Below are 18183 nucleotides of genomic sequence, written 5' to 3'. Positions count from 1 at the left end.
AGTCCCCGGATTCTATATCATGCAATGAAGATTTGAGCCCATTAGCATCAACTATATTGTCTCCTTCTGCGACTGAACCAGAGTCCTTACTACCATCTGGGCCGGTATTAATGTTATCACTCACAGGGGCCAGAGTGGGGGCACCACCTGCATGGCTAGGGCTTGCAAGATGCAGATATGTTGCACTGTCAGTGGGAACGATCAAAACGGTCTCCTTTCTCTATAAGGCGATCAAGCAGGACATGCAAAGACCGCTGGACCTCCTATGAATGCAATTGGAGGAGGACCTGGGGAAAAAGATCCCGGAGAAAGACTGTGATACGATAGTGGAAAGGACCCCGAAAGCGTCCAGGAACACGCGGTTCAAACTAATAAACTGCTATGTGTTCCACAGAGCATATCTTACCCCGTCCTGCATAGGGCAGTACTTTGGAATAGACTCCGCAGCATGACCCAGGTGCGGGGAGAGAGAAGACCACATACTGTACATGTTTTGGGACTGCCCTATCTTGCATGCATTCTGGGAAGAGATACAACGCACAATAGGTGACGCCATAGACAAGGAGCTACCGCAAACCCCAGACCACTACCTTTAGGATGGTTCCCACACATGGCCAAAAACAAAACGACTGGGACATTTTAGGATCTCTCTTATGTCCTAGCGGGAGATAGCTAGAAAAATGGGCGGGACGGAAGGGAGACTCTTACTCAGAGGAGTGAGGCTGGTAATAGGTAAAATAGACTGGGTGAGGGCATGGGAACACCTAGTATGTGAGTTAGCAGCTGACAAGCTAGGATCCAATAGAGCAGAATCCCCGCAACTAATAGCACAGGACCAAGAAGAGGGCGGAGGCGAGCAGGCGGGTCAGAGATAGATTGGTTACCTCAGCACCCCGAACCAAGGCAAGACCCATAATAAGCCAGCGGCACCTCTACTTAGAAACAACAGCAACTCAAGCGGCGGGTGGGGGGGGGAAGGGAGAGAGTTTAGTTCTTTGGCAGTCAGATTAGATACACCAGAGAGTAAGCACATAAAAATACGTATATAATGTACTGCGATTCATGTAAGATGAAACTGTTTGAAAGCCCAATAAAATCTGTTTTAAAAAAAAAAAAGTAATCATTCATTTAGTTTTGGAACAAAGAGCTTTTTGGTCATATTTCATGATTTAAAGGATGTCTTGGGCATCATTAAAATGTTTTATGAAAAAAAAATGGGCATTTCAAATTGGTTTGTTTGAATGATTACGGTTTGGATAGCACATTCTAGCCTGAATATAACATTATATTGTGAAGTGCTTTTCTGTTTGTTTAGCCCCTCCTATTGTGTTTTCTCACGTACATTACTGGGTGGATTGTAACAAAGATTACCATACCATACTATACAATGTCAGGCCATACCATACCATTCAATAAGCTGTACCACACCATACTGTACACTGACTGGCTACACCATACTATACAATGACAAGCTCTGCCATACCATTCTTCGCATTACAGGTCATACTATACCATACAACGACCGGCCATACCATACTATACAAAGACATATCATACTATACAACAACAGACCATACCATACTATACATGAAGAGACCGTACCATTCGATACTATACAAAGATTAACCATACCATACCATACCATACCATACTATACAATGCCATACAATCATACTGTACAATGAAAGGCCATTCTATACTATACATTGCCAGGGCAGACCTATCATAGCATAGCATGCAACATTTGTCAAACAATCATATTATAATATATTTTTATATTTTATATTATGAATAGAATATATATGTGTGTGTGTGTGTGTGTATATATATTCATACACACATATATGTATTATGATGTAGTATATTATCATATAATAATCCTATTACAATATAATAATCCTTTTGGATAAAGGTGAGACCTATTGGTTTTTGCCAATGCTTGTTATTTTGGTTGTAGGTGGCTCAGTTTACGTATCCTTCCCTTCTTAATAATGTATTTTATAAACAAGCTGTGTAACCTTACACTTTTTAATGTAAAATGAGAAAAAAAGTAAAATAAAAATAGACTCTTATAAATATCCAATTAGTTAGTGAGCCTGCAAAAAATGCACATGTTAAGAAAAAAAATAACATTTTTTCCCTCTAATTCTTGTTCTAGGCTGAAAAGAAACATAGACGGTTCCAAGAGTTAGACAGATTTATGCACTACTACACAAGATTTAAAAACCATGAGCTCAGCTATCAGGTATTTGGAAAACGTCATTTTCCTTTGATTTTGCATGCAGTTTATAATTGACAACCCACTAAGACAAGTGTGGTTGTTTATTTTCTATTTTGGTGCACTTATTCAAATGTAAACAAAGTACTGTACATTATTAGATGTCATGAGTAAAATTGAAATGATGCCAAAATAAAAGAACTAAAAATTAATCGAACATTACAGTGAAATGCATAAACTGCTAGATGATAAATTATTAGTATGTGACATACAAATATTGACAAAATTGTCGTTACGTAATAAGGAAAAAAGAAAGGACTGTGCCATGACAAACGTGAAGGGGGAGGCAAAAATAAGAAATCATATGACAAACTTGAACAAATTGAATGAATGAATACACACTTGTATAGCGCATGGCTACCCAAGGGCATCCCAGCGCTTCCTGTGACACCTTATCATTCAACACTGATCAGGGAAAGAGAAATGTCTTCAACTGCTTCCTGAACTTAAGATAGTCCGATTCCAGACGAATATAATCTGGAAGCTGGTTCCAACACTTGGCTGCGTTGTATGAGAACCGCCGACCTCCTGTCCGTGACCCTTTGATCCTAGGAACTGCAAGTAATAGTTTATTATTAGATCTTAGAGTCCTATTGGTGCGATATAGTTGCACCATGGACTGAAACAGTGGGGGGGGCATTACCAAAGATAGATTTGTGGACAATACACATTGCCTTAAACCTGATTCTTTCCTGGACAGGTAGCCAATGCAGCCTACTGAGCGCAAACTTAACAGAATTACGTTTCGGAACATTCATTAAGAGACGGGCCGCGTAAGTCTGGACAATCTGTAGTATCCTAATAGGTCCTTGAGGCGCACCCAGATAGACTGCATTAGCATAGTCCAGCCGTGACAAAACGAGAGACTGGACCAACATATGTCTGGCATCAAACGGAAGAAGAGGAAGAAACCTCCTTATCAACCTGAGAAGCCCATAGCAGTTACCAGCAACTTTACATGCTGGGGCTTTAAAATTCAAACTACAATCAAACCAGACACCCAGACTCTTGATTTGTTTCTTCGGGACAGGAGGGGCACCAAGACAGCCAGGCCACATAGGATCCAAATTCATAGGGGCACCATGGCCCAGTAGCATAATTTCTGTCTTGGCACCATTTAATTTAAGAAAGGACAGATCCATCCACTCAGAGACCTTCATAAGACAGGAAGTTAAACCCGGCTCAAATTATCTTACTGACTGAGAGACACCACCAACTGGGTGTTGTCAGCGTAAGTAACAATATGGATCCCCCAGGGAAGTACCACATTCGCAAGGGACCTCATGTAGATGTTAAACATGGTAGGACTTAAGGAGGATCCCTGGGGGACTCCATACTGCAAAGGGGTCTGCTTTAAGAGGACATCTTCTTCAAAGACTGCAAAAGATCTGTCTGCAAGTAAGGACTGCAGCCATTTCAGGGCAGTGCCTGTTACCCCCACCTCCCTGAGTCTTTGGATCATAATTTGATGGTTCACGGTATCAAAGGCTGCGCTGAGGTCTAACAAAATAATTGCAGCGCAGCCTCCGTTGTCCAAGATTTTTCTAGACTCTTCGACTACTGCGAGGAGGGCGGTCTCTGTGCCCTGTTGGCGCCTGAAGCCGGTCTGAGTGCGATGAAGGCAGTTATTTTCCTCAAGGAAAGCTACCAGTAAAGAGTTGACAGATTTTTCTGCTAATTTACTTATTCCTGGCAGCAAAGAAATGGGGTGATAATTGGCCCAATCCTCAGGCTTTAAATTAGACTTTTTCAGAAGAGCTTTAACTCTTGCTTGTTTCCAGAGAGGAGGGACCTGCCCCATTAAAAGGGAGAAGTTTATCACATCCTGAATAACTGGTGAGACTATCTCTGAGACCTGATTGAGAATAGCCGGAGGGGCTGGGTCTGCCGGGGATCCTAATTTAAGTTGCCTCCGAAGTTCCTGCAAAGAGGGTAGGGTCAACGGAGGAAACTCCTCCAGCATGAATGAAGAAAAGTAATCAGGGAATGTTGAAACATATTTTGTTATTTTTATTAAGTAAGACCTGAAATGACTTGAATCGAAGCAGAAGCTATGATAAACTAAAGGCACCTGTGTATGAACTAGTGTGAAAGGTTTGCAGAGCTGTTTATTTGCTCTAGTAGAAAGAAATACTAGATTAGAGATGGGACAGATCACACAAGAATAATTTGTTTTGATCTACAGACTAGTGTACAGTTTTGGGGGAAAGCATTGTGGATAACCTATATGCCATTTTACATTTCAAATATATTTGTAATTGATCTGAAAATTACCACCATTCATAAGCCCACTGTTATGATTCCTAATGTACCCCAATATATGCCTAGGTAGTTTCCTAACCTTTCACCTACATTTACTCTGCCATTGCACTACATAACGGTTTTGGTGCTGACCTTTTACCTAGTTAGGTGCTGCATAAATGTCGTGGGGTTTTCTCCGAAAACTAGCCTAATTTATTATGCATGAGGATTCTCAAAATCGCAGCAGGATTACCATCTTCTGCATGATAACTGTGTATAAGGTTCATCACTATCGTCATCCTCAGCCGACATGACCCAGCAAGGTAGAACCCCTGAGGATACCTTTTGGGTATATAAGCACCACATCTTCGCTGAGCCAGGAAGAGGAGAAATACATCCATGCTGACACACTGACACGGGACGTTGAGGTCTCTGCGCGCAGCTTCTCCAGCACGCAGTTTTCTGACATCCCTCACGGGGTGTCCAATTCGAGACCAAGATGGGATCCTTCATTCTCTCACATCAGGTAATGGGGTTGGCTTTTTCCTAGGGGAATTCTTGGCTATACACCTACATACATGCTCGGTATACTTAGGTGCACTTAGTTGGGGTTTGCATTGTAGGATTAAGCATTAGTACTGTTACGTATTTATATGCCTGCATATATTCATTGGTTTAGCACTATGGTAGAATTCTACCATCCATTTACTCTGTTGGTGCTTATAGCCGTATATATCTGTTTCTGTCTAGAGGGGTTCATAGTGGCACTGTGAGCTAGCTGGTCTACAGGCGGACATATCCAGTGGGGGTGTCTGTAATCACTCTAGACACCAATCCCACAGTTTATGTTGTCTAAATGCTCAGATTCTATATAGTTGTATAGGAACTACACAACACGTAATCTTACCTATGGTCTTTGTATAGTCACCCGTTCGAATTTTCCTTGTATAATAGATTCACAGACAAACATTTTCTCTCTATTTGAACTGTAGGGAAAAATGCTTGCCATAATTCCCTTTTTAGAGATCTTGTTATGAAGGAAGGCTAGTAAAACAATACACTGTCTGTCCACACAAGGAGATCATTTCTTTGTGAGGATTTCATAGGCAACAAAGGTCTCTAAATCTATTGTGGCGCGTTCACATAGTTGAGACGGAGACTGTGTGAGGGCATTTCACACATGGGCTTCTTTCAACTTCCTTACATAGCATACAGCTCAATTTGAAAAGACAAGAAGAGAATAGTCCATTAATAAAGTTTAGAATCACATACCAGATAAATCATTCGGACAAAAGAGCCTAATCACAGTGAGATTGCAACCTGAGCTTTGCTTTAGAATAACTATTTAAGTTACCCAAGCAATTAGTTGACTGGATACATCTGTAGATCATTCTTGAAATAGACACCATGTAATGACTCTTTCAGACTGGAGACGTAGGTACCATCTTACAATGCAAATTTCTTTACCAGGCTCAAAGAAGCTTTTTGTTCTGTAGCTTCAGTCAATCCTATTTTTTCAGTAATGCTGTCATTTAGAATAACATTGACAATATATATTTACAGTACTACACAAAATCATAAGTTATCGTGGCACCCGGCTTTGTCTCCGGCGGCTACACCAGGCCCTGGCCCACCGACACCTGCTCACCCCATACTTGGCGGTCCTCCTGGTGGACTTCGAAAAAGCCATCGACTCGGTGGACTGGGGGTTTCTGGATGCATTCTTACCACAATGGGCTTTGGTCCACATTTTCGAGGCATGGTCCATGTACTATATGCCCACCTGAGAGCTCGTGTCCTAGTCAATGGGATCTTGTCAGAGCCCTTCCCCGTTTGTCGGGGTACAAGACAGGGGTGCCGTCTCTCCCCACTACTTTTCGCCTTGGTGATGGAACCTCTGGCGGCTCTGATAAGGTCCGAGAGGCGTGTGCAGGGATGGGAGTGGCCCAAAGCAGAGGCCGACAAGATCGCCCTCTATGCGGACAATGTTCTTCTCTACCTGGCTGACCCGCCCGGTCCAGCCCTCACTGCCTTCGGATTCTTTAGTCCTTCGAGCAGGCTTCCAACCTCCGGCTGAACCCCGACAAGTCGGTCCTGGTCCCTCTCCACCTGTCCAGAGAATGCTACGGCTGGCAGTCCAACATACCACTCCGACGCCAATCGTTTAAATACTTGGGGATATGGGTGTCTCTGCTCCCCGAATTGGGCTGGGCCCTCAATGTTACTCCTCTGGTGAAGAAAGCTAAATCAGATCCCCAAAAATGGCAGACGCTACCTCTGAACCCGATGGGGAGAGTTGCCCTGTTTAAAATGATGATTCTCCCCAGGTTCCTCTATGGTCTCCAAAACACCCCCCTCTGCTTTCCAAGGACCTTTTTCTGAGAACTGGACAGTGTGGCCTCTAAGTTTCTATGGGGGAGGGGAAGGGCTCGTCTGGCCCTGAACGTCTGTAGGATTCCATCATTCGATGGGGGCTTGGGGATGACCCACTTATATCTCTACTACCTGGCCACACAACTACTTTCCATACATGATTGGTTCAATGGAGGTTGGTCCGACCCGGCCTATAGACTTGAGCTGCACACACTGGATCTGCCTACCATCCAATCTATGCTATATGGGGACCCCATTCCATCACAACTACTAGAAGTGACTCGTTCTGTGCTGGTGGCCTGGTGGGCCGCTCTGAGAAGCACTCAGTGGGCACGTAAGCTGACCCATTGAACCCCCCCCTCTGGCAGGGCACCTGGCTTAAGGAAGTGAGTGGACTCCAGGGCTTTCGTTCCTGTGACCTTATAGGGATCTCACAGCTGGGTGATGTGTGGGCGAGTCGTCATATGCGCTCCTTCGCGGACCTTCGAGCCCGATATTCCTTGCACCAGTCACAATTCTGCAAATACTTGCAACTGCGTCACGCCATGCATGTGCACCTCCCTGAAGGCACGCGGATTCCCGAACACAGCCCGACTGAAGCGAAGCACAGATCATGCTTGAGGACCTGGGGAAGGGAGGAGTCTCCCGCATCTACGGCACACTAATTAATAACACCTCCCCCACACTAGACCGTGTCCGACACCAATGGGAACAGTGGGTGGGAACTCTGGATGAAGAGGACTGGCAAGACGCCCTTATGGCTTCCGCCAGACTCTGCATGTTCCAACTCTATTATTTGCATGCAGCCTAGTTGACCCCGTCACGCCTCCACGGGCTGGTTTTTTCCCAACCCCTGCTTGCACCAGATGCGCCCAGGAACCTGCCGACTTCTTCCACATGGTATGGGCCTGTCCCCGGCTGGCATGGTTCTGGGGCAACATTGAAGAGGAACTCTCAGAGGCGTTGGGATGGGAGGTTCCCCACAATCCTCGACACGCACTTCTGGGTATTACAGATGGGCTGGATGGGTCAAGGAATGAAAAGTTGTTTCTCACTACCGCAATGGCTGTTGCTAAAAGGGACATAGCCGCTTCTTGGAAACGCTCGGACCCTCCGAGCGTTGGACGTTGGAGAAGCGGGGTTGACTGGTGCGCCACACAAGAGAAGTCATAATACGAGGCACATGATTGTCCCAAGAAATACCGTAGGGTGTGCGGGAAGTGGTTGGGGGGGATTGGTTTAGATCTACAGGAAATGTCTACTCGTACTACTTTTGTATTTTGCCAGATCCACATATTGGGACAGTTTAGCCGATAAATGTATCTATACTCTATCATTGTACCGTGATGAGTGGCTGTTATCGTGTGTGAAAACAATAAAATGTGTTTATCCCAAAAAATCATAATTTATGATAAGCACTGTTTTGTAAACAATTCTATATCTTAGTGCACATAATCTCACAAGAGGGCAATGTCTTTCAAACTGGATTTCCCCAAAAGGACAATTCACCTGCAGATTTTAGCTTTCTGTTGAACACCAGGTGTGAAATACTTGTCTAGCAGAGTAAATTAACACGGAGCCTTCTGCTGCAGTTTTGGAAGGTTGATCTGTTCAAAGTTAAGAAAGAAAAAAAGAAAACTCCTGGCACTAAATGCAAAAATTATGTATCAAGGCAGCTGACCAACAGCAAGGATCAATTTTTATTTTATAATATATGCCAGGATTTACTGTTTTCTTATTTGTTTTATTTTTAGTTAGAACAACGTCTTCTTAAAACAGCCAAAGAAAAGATGGAGCAGCTGAGCAGAGCTCTTAGTGGAAGTAAGTAAAGCTTTTCTTTCTTGTTATTGCTTGTGACTGTTATTGGAATTACTGAAACTGTTAAAGGTCAGACTAAAGGTTCTACCCCCTTCCACATTGTTTCTGTGACTGATGTTTGTAGGAAAGTGCCACTGCTACTGATGTATTTCGACTTATGTGCACTGGGTCCCTGCTAAGGAGGCCCCAGTGCCGTTTCCCTAAAACAAGGTCAAATGATCTAATTGTGTTGCAATTGGCACACACTTTAGCACCTCTGTAAGTCGCTAGTAAATAGTACCCCTGGAACCTAGGGCATGGGTACTAAAGAGAGTCCCTAAGGACTGCAACATGTATTATGCCACCTTAATAGATCCCCCAAACAAATTGCTTGCAGACTGCCATTGCAGGCTGCATGACCTGGTGCAAACCATGTGGGAAAACCCAACATGATACACTCACTGCGTGCAATGCCTAACTCTCAGCATCTATTATATGTAAGTCACCCCTACAGCAGGCCTGGTAGCTCTCAGGCAGAGTGCATTATATTACATGCGAGGGCATACCTGCATGAGCAGATGTGCCCCTGTGCTGTCTAGTTCAATTACTAGATGCAAGTGAACAGGAAATCCCTCTTAAGTAATGTACTAGGCACTGGTCATTACGGGTTCCCTATCTACATGATGGCTTTACTGAGACCTATGGTGTTTGGTATCAAACACCTTGTCTTAATAAATCTGTACTGTTGCTAATACAAGATATAGTATGACATGCACCCAAAGGGCACCTTAGAGATCCCCAGCCTGGGCTTACATAAACCAATGGTGTCTCTGTGGTCCTGAGACCCTCCAGAGCTGAAGCCCCCCTTAGGTTCTTACGGACTGGTTCTCCAGTCCCCCCTTGCAGACTTTTCTTGCAGACTTTTCTTGCAGGTACTTTTCCCTATTGACTTTAGCATGTAGTTTTCGAGCCAGGCACCAGACGATATTGGGAAATTATCTTTCTACAGCAGTATCTCTGCGGGTCAGAAGAGGGCAACGAGAGACTCCATAACTACGTTGTCCACCGGATGTGATGTCGTTGGAGTCCATATAAGTCTTCCCCTGACGTGCTGTCGTTGGTTTCTTCCTTTCCATGCTTCCACGTGAAACCGTAGAGTGGTACCTCTGGCCAATTCGACCCACCGAAACTGTGTGCTTTTTCTAGAGATCTTCGAGTTCTACGATGTCAACACTGCACCCTCATTCTATTTGCATGTGGTGTTTAAATGTGCACCCATACTCTGAGTGGTTCAGCTCGTGTTTTCAGCTTGTCGTCCACGGTGCAGGAGCGCCACATGATGCTGTTGACGATGCAGTGGTCAACGACCACTCGTCGGTCGCTGTCCTCTTCTTCCTAAGAGGGCTGCTTAAGGGCCAGCTCCCGAAGTAATTCATCCTCGATCGCCTGGTAAGTCACACCGTTGGCAGTCGGCGCACGGCCTTCCCCAACTTTACAGCGTACATGCGGTGGCCCTGATTTGCCTCCTATTCCTCTGATTTTGGAGTCAGAGCAAGAATCTGGGCCACGCCTTCCGGTGTTTCTCAGCACCAAGGTGAATCTGGCTAAGATGAGGGAATACTCTCTCCTCCGTCGCACAGCCCCTCAGGGTTCCCACGCGTGAAACCTGTGTTGGAACCACTGCCGTCGACCTCCGCATCGACGGCACAGATCTCTTTTTCTTTGGCTCCCTTCCCCAACGCCGAGATATCGCCTTCTCCGCACCGATCAACGTCTGGAATGGCATTGGTGGATCAGTCCTGTTCTGTCTACCTTCCTCTGTTTCAAAGGAGCCCCCTGCGATTTTCTTCTTGACACAACGGTATTTTGGTGAGGTGGGTGATCACATGACTGAGCCTCCTCCAGAATTTCATTGGGTTTCTGCCCTTGGTGATACTAGTGTCCTTGATTCTTTCTCATCCTTGGTCCTGGTTTCATCTCCTCGCTTCGGAGGCTAGCTCGGGGTTTTCTCAGCTTTTGCATAAAGTTGACGTAGTTCTTGGGCTGCAGCTACCTTACTGTGAAACTAGCCATTGATATACTTGGGGTGATTCAGCCGGGCCAGCTGAGTACTTAGCATGTGCTTCCCTTCAATGAAACCCTCTTCGATATTCTGATGGGTACTCGGGCTAAACGTGTTTCCAGGGCCTCAGTGGACCGCTCTATAGCTTCTAGGCCCCCATCCCTGAAGACCCTCTTTGCCTTTCCCGTCAGCCTACTCTGCACAGCTTTGTGGTTCAGGCTGCTACTTCCTCCCCCAACATTGGCACCATGCCTGGTGTCCCTCCGGACAGAGTCTAATGGTCTGGATGCTTTTGGTCGATATATCTTTTCTGCTGTCAGCTCCACCTTACGGTCTCTTAATACGGCTTGTGTTTTGGTTTGTTTTTCTCATTTGCTCTGGTATTTGGTCTCTTGCCTCCTCCCCTCCTTCCCTGATGACTCTCGGGACACTTTCTCAGCTGTTCCAGAATGGCCGACAGTCGGCTATATTACTGATTCATTGTGCCATGTACCCACAGATTCTGTCGTGCAGGCCATGGCCCTTTTGGTGGCTCTTTGCCGGTGTGCCTGGCTACGGATCTCTTGGCTGCTCAGTCCGCCTTGGTAGACAAGCCTTTCGATGTCAATATCTGTTTGGCTCTCACGCTTATTCCGCTTCACACCATTTTTAGGATAGTTGGAGTAGAGCGAAATCTTAATACCTGATTGCCATACCGCCATCTTCTCCTCCCCGTACTCGGTCGGGCTGGGAATGGTCGTCTTCATTCCCTTCTGTGTGGACTGTTACAGGGGTGTGCCAGTTAGCTTTTTCTTTTCACTTGTCCCTCCATGTGCTGTCGGTGTGGTGCCCTGCCCTGTCAGGTATTTTCTTAAAGCATTTTACCCTATCGAAGTAAGGTTGTGGTCACTGGTTATACTCTGGGACACGTCTTCATTTCTGACCCTGTTAGTGTCTACGCCAGTGGCTGCACGGTCTTCTTTGCTTTCTATCCAAGTTCTGACTGGGGTGTTAGCATGGTATTGTGCGGATGCACTGTTGCCTTGGGTACTTTGTATGCCATACATGTACTCCTCAATATGTTTCTGATTCCATAGTACCCCTTATAGGGGACTCCACTTGCCATACTTGGTACACCGGCGCAAGTTGAAAGATGGTGCACGGGGGTCTTTCTTGTCCCCCATTTATTGAGTGTTTTTCCGCATTGTCCTGGGGGTTCTTCCCTTCTACTTTGTTGATGCCCTTCTTTGCTAGCAGATGTAAGGGATGGGGCATGGTTCTTGGCCTACGGTTCGGCCCTAAGTGAAGATCCTTCTGTCTCTCTTAAGGCTTTAGGACTTATTGTGCTAGTTCTCATTATCCACAGGCGAGACAGGCCCCTGCCCACTTTTTCTCTTTCTCTCTTAGGTTCCTTGTGGCTATCCCTTGTCTGTATCTTGGCATGGGTGGCCTACTCGGCCGCCCTACCTCTGCATGGCCTGTTTTTCCTCCAGTTCTGCCTTATGCGAAGCTGCAGTTGCTTTCCCTTTTTGATCGGAGCATGACATCCAAGGCCAACCCCGTTTTGTTACTAGCCTGGCTGCTCTTCAGGTGTGCCTTTCTGCCCTTTTTGGGGTATATGGTGAATATTCCTCTACTGTCCTTCTTGGACTTGAGTTCCTTGCCCATCAACTTCAGATTGGATCGTACGGAGGTTTGTACTCCCTTAGGATTCTTTTCCAGGAAATTTCCTCCACTTCTTGGAAGCACAGTTACAGTTCTCACCCCTTGTACTAATAGGCTACTGAGAGTTATCTTGGGTGGCGTCAGGATCCTTACCCACGTTGTTTCCTGGCATGCCGGCCTGGTACCGGTTGTCCTCTGCATACAAGGACTTTCCTTTGCTTCTGTCTTTTCCACTTCCTAGGCTGTGGGCAATGCCTAGCTATTTGGTCCTTCACTTCTTTACCCTGACCCTCGGATTTGACTTTTATTTCTGGCGTTGGTCTTCCAATACTAATTTCTTTTACGCTGTGGCCTGGTTGCCTGCATAGTCCTCCCAGGTGGTGGCCCCGTCCACCTCGGACTCTTTTTCCAGTCCTCCATTGTGGTCTTTACTTCTCTATTCTAACAGAGTTGTTTGTCCCCTGGGGTTTTGTTTTCAACTGTCTCTCCAGTGCCTAATCGTAACATTCTGCTGGTAGTGCTGTTTCTGCCTGATCCTTTGGTTTCCTGGGATGTGTACTTCCGCCTCAACCTCTCCCTTTAGACGGGGCCATGTGGCTGGTTTCCTGTTTGCTATTGTCTCGCCTTTGGCCCATGGCCGCTGTTGTGGCTGTTGTATGTACCCTTCTTGGGCACCTATTATTGTACAGTGTGATTTCTGTATAAGTTTCTATATATATATATATATATATATATATCTATATCTATATTATCTACTGGCGGTCGCCAGTAGATAGTTATAGTTAGGACCACGTTTCCATAGGAAATCCGCAACATTCTATTTGGAATAACTTTGGCGCCAGTCGACGAATCCTCGCGAAATTTTCAAAATAGGTGGGGCGCTACGCTCCGCTCCTACCCTGAAAGTCTCGGGGGGATTCGTCAAGCGGGGGCTGAGAAAAAAAGGGGGGTCCCAAAACGCGTTTTTCCCATGCATTTTTCCATAGGACCTTTAGACACAGCTACAGCCCGAACGGCTGAACAGAGTTACTTGAAATTTGGCAGAGAGGTAGTCCTCAGTTCAAGGAAGTGCCTTTTGTAGGTCTGGTGTAAATCTGTTCAGTAGTTCCTGAGAAAATAGCATTTAAATCAATATATATATCTGAGCCAGCTTACGGTGCGCTTACCGTACGCGTACGGTGACGTGCGCGAGCGCGATTCTGATTGGCTGTTAGATCTTAGTAAACATTCGAATCGGTCGAAACCAGGAAGCGGCGGCCGCCATTTTCTATCTCGCACTCTGAGGGGGTGGAAGAAAAACAAATGTAAAAAACATATAAAGGGGCTGTTTAGACTGCTCCCAACCACCTAGCCTTGATGGAGGTGTCCTCCAAGAACCCCCAAGGGCAAAAATGCAATTTTAATTTTTTTCGAAAAATCGCTGATTACGCTTACCGTACGCGTACGGTAAAAAAACTGCAAAAAAAATAAATATCCATATTCTCCACACCCCGTGTGCAAATAGTGCCCGAAGTGCACCATTTGTGCATGGCATATCACTAGACCATAGCACAACAAAAAATCAAACAATACCTTTCACAACGAAGCGCATAATATGTCCTCCATGCGCGCACGGTGCGCGAAGCGCACCGTGCGTACATGGCCCATCCAGCGTAACGTGGGCCGCACCGCGTGCCCACCCAGCGTGCACGGCACTAACTGCGTAAAGTGGGCGCGCGGTGCGCGAAGCGCACCGTGTGCGCACGGAACGAACTGCGTTAAGTGGGCGCGCACGCCACGAATGGCGTAAAGTAACTTAGCATTTAAAAAACCGTACAAATTCACTGAAAAAACCATAGGTTTCACACACGTTATAGTTAGGAATTAGCATTTAAAAAACCTTGCAAATTCACTGAAAAAACCATAGGTTTCACACATGTTATAGTTAGCTGGACATTTTACTGATAAAAAACCAATGAAATTCCCCCGTTATAGTTAGTTCAGGCAACTATAACTCATGCGACCGCAATCCTCTGCTGATGACATATGTGTCTTTATGAATAAAAAATATTTGTAATATATGTATAGCTAAAATTTAATGGAAGAAGACATGGGCAAATAATTGTCTAAATACAGTATTAGCATCAGCAGAGGATTGCGGTCGCGTGAGTTATAGTTGCCTGCACTAACTATGACGGGGGAATTTCATTGGTTTTTTATCAGTAAAATGTCCAGGTAACTATAACATGTGTGAAACCTATGGTTTTTTCAGTGAATCTATATATATATATTTTTTTTTCATACCTCTCTGTTTATACGTGTTTTTCCTGGGATTCTACACTTAATAGTCACAGAGAGCCTTTCTCTCATAATGTTTCCTCTGCCTTGCGTGGTTTATGGCCTTGATTGTTGCTGTTGCTCGAATGGCTTTCTCAGCTATAGGTTGGAGCCCTCTGCCTTGCCTACTTTTGTGGTGGGGAGCTTGGTCCAGTTGTTTTAGCTGTTGTCCTTAGCCTTCTGCCCCGGTCTCTCACACCGGTCGCCCCCCTTTGGGGGGGGGGGGGTTGTAGTGCTATATTTAGATGGAGTGTTCTTCCCACTTGTCTTGTACTCCTACCGTGCATTATCTCCCATGTCTTTGCACAGCTGCAGGTTCAGTTTCGTACAGGGTTCTCCCTCGAGTCTTCTGATGGGGTATTTTCTTCCACCCCTCCATTTCTGGCAAACTTTCTCGCTTTTTCTTCCCTTTTTCTTATTCCCACGCACTAGACTGAAACATCTGGAAACTTTTCTTAAACAGTACCTCTACACATCGAGGGTGTCGAGCGAATCCGTAACGACATTGTCTGAGTCCATATAATTACCCCCGACGCTCCAACGTCAGTTTCTTCCTTTCCATGCTTCCACACAGATCCGGAGAGTGGTACCTCTGCCCATTTTGGCCTATCTAACAATGTGCCTTTTTCTGGATGTTTTAGGAGTCCTGTGGACTACGATGGCAACCCAAAACACTTATTCTATTTGCATGTGGTGTCTGTGTGTGCACCGTGACTCTGAAGGGTGCGGCTCATGTGTTCAGCTTCAGTCGTTGGCGTTGCAAGACTGATGGATGACACTGTTAGCGGCACGGTTGTCGAAGGTCCCTTGTCAGTCGCGGTCTTCTTCCCCGTCCGAGGACCGCTAAAGGGCAAGCTCCCAAAGTTCTTCGTCCTCACTGTTGACTAGTATGCCTTTTACCGACTTTACCGCGTATGTGTGACATACTTGACATGCCTCCTATTCCTTCGGTTTTGGAGTCAGAGCAAGAAACTGTCCCACGCCTTCTGATGTTTCCTGGCACCGAGGTGACTCTGGATCAGATGTGAGAATACCATCACTCCCTTCCTGCTATTTTTGGTTCTCCACCTCCCTTTGGTGTGCGTCTTGGCCCTACGGAGGTCGGTGAAGCCTTGACTGACTCCACGCCGGCAGGATCTCCCTCGGTGTCAGTGAGGCCCTCTGAATCTGTGATCGAACCCATCAGTGGCTCCGGTACACACTCCTTAGAGGTTCCCATCTGTGATGCCAGTGTTGGATCCGCAGGCCCTGACATCGGTGTCGATCGTTCCTACTTTGTCTCACCTCCCCGATGCTGAGGTGTCACCTCCTCGACGCCTGTTCACATCAGGAGCAGCGTCAGTGGAACAGTTCTTTTCAGGCTGCTATCTTCTGCTTTCAGAGGAACTCCCTGCTATTTTCCCATTGGGAGACAACTATTTTGGTGATGACATAAGTGACACTACTCAGCCTCCTCCGGAGTTTTATTGGGTGTCTGGCCTTGGTGAGGCTACTGGCCTTGACTCTTCCCTAGCCTCAGGCTTGTTTTCTCCGCCTAGCTTCGCTACTGAGTCTAGATGCCATTTTTGCTGAGCGTCTGCAGAGAGTTGCTGTGGTTCTGGAGCTGCAACTTCCTTCTGTAGAGGTGACCACTGATCCCCTAATTGGGGTACATCATCGGGGACAGATGGGGGCTGAGCCTGTGCTCCCCTTCCCCTTCAGTGAAGCCCTCTTTGATATTCTGTTGGGCTCTTGGGCTAGACCTGTTTCAAGGGCATCCGTGGACGAATCTATTGCTCATAGGCATCGCCCTACCTTTGGGGACCCGATCTGCCTCTTCTGACAGCCTACTCTGCGCAGCTTTGTGGTTCAGGCTGCTACAGCTTCTCCCAACATCGGCACCTTGCCTGACGTCCCTCGAGACGGGGAGTCTAAAAGTCTAGATGCTCTTGGTCGATATCTTTTCTGCCACCAGTTCCGCTTTGCAGTCGCTTAATACCGCTTGTGTTTTGGGCCGTTTTTCTCACGTGTTGTGGGATTCTGTCTCACGCTTTCTTCCATACTCAGTTGGTCCAAGATGGTTGTCAGGCAACTAATTTGCTGATTAGTTGTGGCATGGATACCACAGATTCCGTTGGCCGAACCATGGCTCTTTCAGTAGCTCTTCGCCAGCATGCCTGACTACACACTCTGGCTTCTCTGAGGCTGTTCAGTCCACCTTGGTAGAAATGCCTTTCAAGGGTCAACATCCGTTTGCCTCTCAAGCTGACTCAGCTTTACGTCGTTTTCAAGATAGTCAGGGTGGAGCGAAATCTTAGGCCCTGCTTGCTATACCATCCTCTTCTTTCCCCCGTACTCAGTCTGTCCGGGGATAGTCTCATTGCTTTCTTTTCTGTGTGAGTCGTTCTCGGGCAGTGCCTGTTGGCTTCTTCTTTTCACTCGTCCTCTGAGTCACATGGGGTGGTCCTGCTCTGGCAGGTGTTTTTTCTTCTTGCATTCCTACCCTGATGATGACAGGTTGTGGTCCCTGGTTGTTTTTTGGGAGGAATCTTGTTTTTTTGGCCCTGTTGGGTTTCTATACTGGTGGCTGCACAGTGTTCTTTTGCTTCCTCCCCAAGTTATGAAATGGGCATTTTCTTTTTTCTTTTTTACAAATGTTTTTATTAACACATTTTTCCCCTTATCAACAGGCATTAAATTGACATTAGATACATTCAAGGCCACACAACAGTATAAATGTCTTGTTTGTTTACAAAGATACGTCATTTCCCACAGCACCAATCTACTTCCATTTTGATTCATGGCATACAGTTTTCGGCAGGCAGTATCTCTAACCCCCCCTATCCCCCCCCCCCCCCCCCGCTCCCACCCCCACCCTTTGCCGGTCCACTGCAGAATTCTCATTCAGGCTTGCCTCTTCTCAGAACACTGTTAAAGTCCGTGACCCCCTTTGCATGTCTCTTAGCTCCAGCCCATAATATTTAAGCCAGGGCCACCAGATCTTTAAGAATTTCTTGGGACAGCCTCTCATCCTGTATGTCACTTGCTCCGCACCCATGTACATATCCATTGCGGTTTTCCACTTCCTCAAAGTTGGGACTTCTGGCACTTCACATTTTTTGGCTATGTCTCTTTTGGCCACTGCCCTTCCCAAACTGCATAGAATAAGACTTCGCCTGGGTAGGTCTACATCTGAGGGTATGCCCAGCAGCACGTATTTGGCGTCTTTTGGTAATTGGTACCCAAGTATCTTACTCAACTCTCCCATTACCGTGGCCCAGTATCTTTGTATGTGTGTGCAGTCCCATAGAGTATGTATGAACATGCCACTTCCTACCGTACATCGTAGGCAACCAGGGCACTCTGCTCGTCCCATTTTGTGAAGACGGGACCTTGTCACATATATTCTATAAAGAATTTTAAGCTGAATGAGTCTTAGCCTCAATTTGATTGCCACCTCCCTCGGATACATTAGAGCCACCTCCCAGTCTAT

General features: G+C 46.2%; 1 protein-coding gene across 3 annotated transcripts in view; it reads left to right on the top strand.

Annotated features, from left to right (window-relative positions):
* Positions 1 to 18183, top strand: part of ANKIB1 (ankyrin repeat and IBR domain containing 1) — a 556103-nt gene that overhangs the window by 317342 nt on the left and 220578 nt on the right. For all 3 annotated transcript variants that reach the window (XM_085631084.1, XM_085631082.1, XM_085631083.1), the window contains exons 13-14: positions 2159 to 2245; positions 8647 to 8713. In XM_085631084.1, coding sequence (XP_085487210.1) covers positions 2159 to 2245; positions 8647 to 8713 — 154 coding nt within the window. The remainder of the gene's footprint in view (positions 1 to 2158; positions 2246 to 8646; positions 8714 to 18183) is intronic.

This window comes from Triturus cristatus, chromosome 10 (genome assembly GCF_964204655.1).
Source record: "Triturus cristatus chromosome 10, aTriCri1.1, whole genome shotgun sequence".
NCBI classification, from domain to species: Eukaryota; Metazoa; Chordata; class Amphibia; order Caudata; family Salamandridae; genus Triturus; species Triturus cristatus.
The sequence above is the reverse complement of the archived record's forward strand: the minus strand, read 5'-3'. Positions and strand labels throughout refer to the sequence as shown.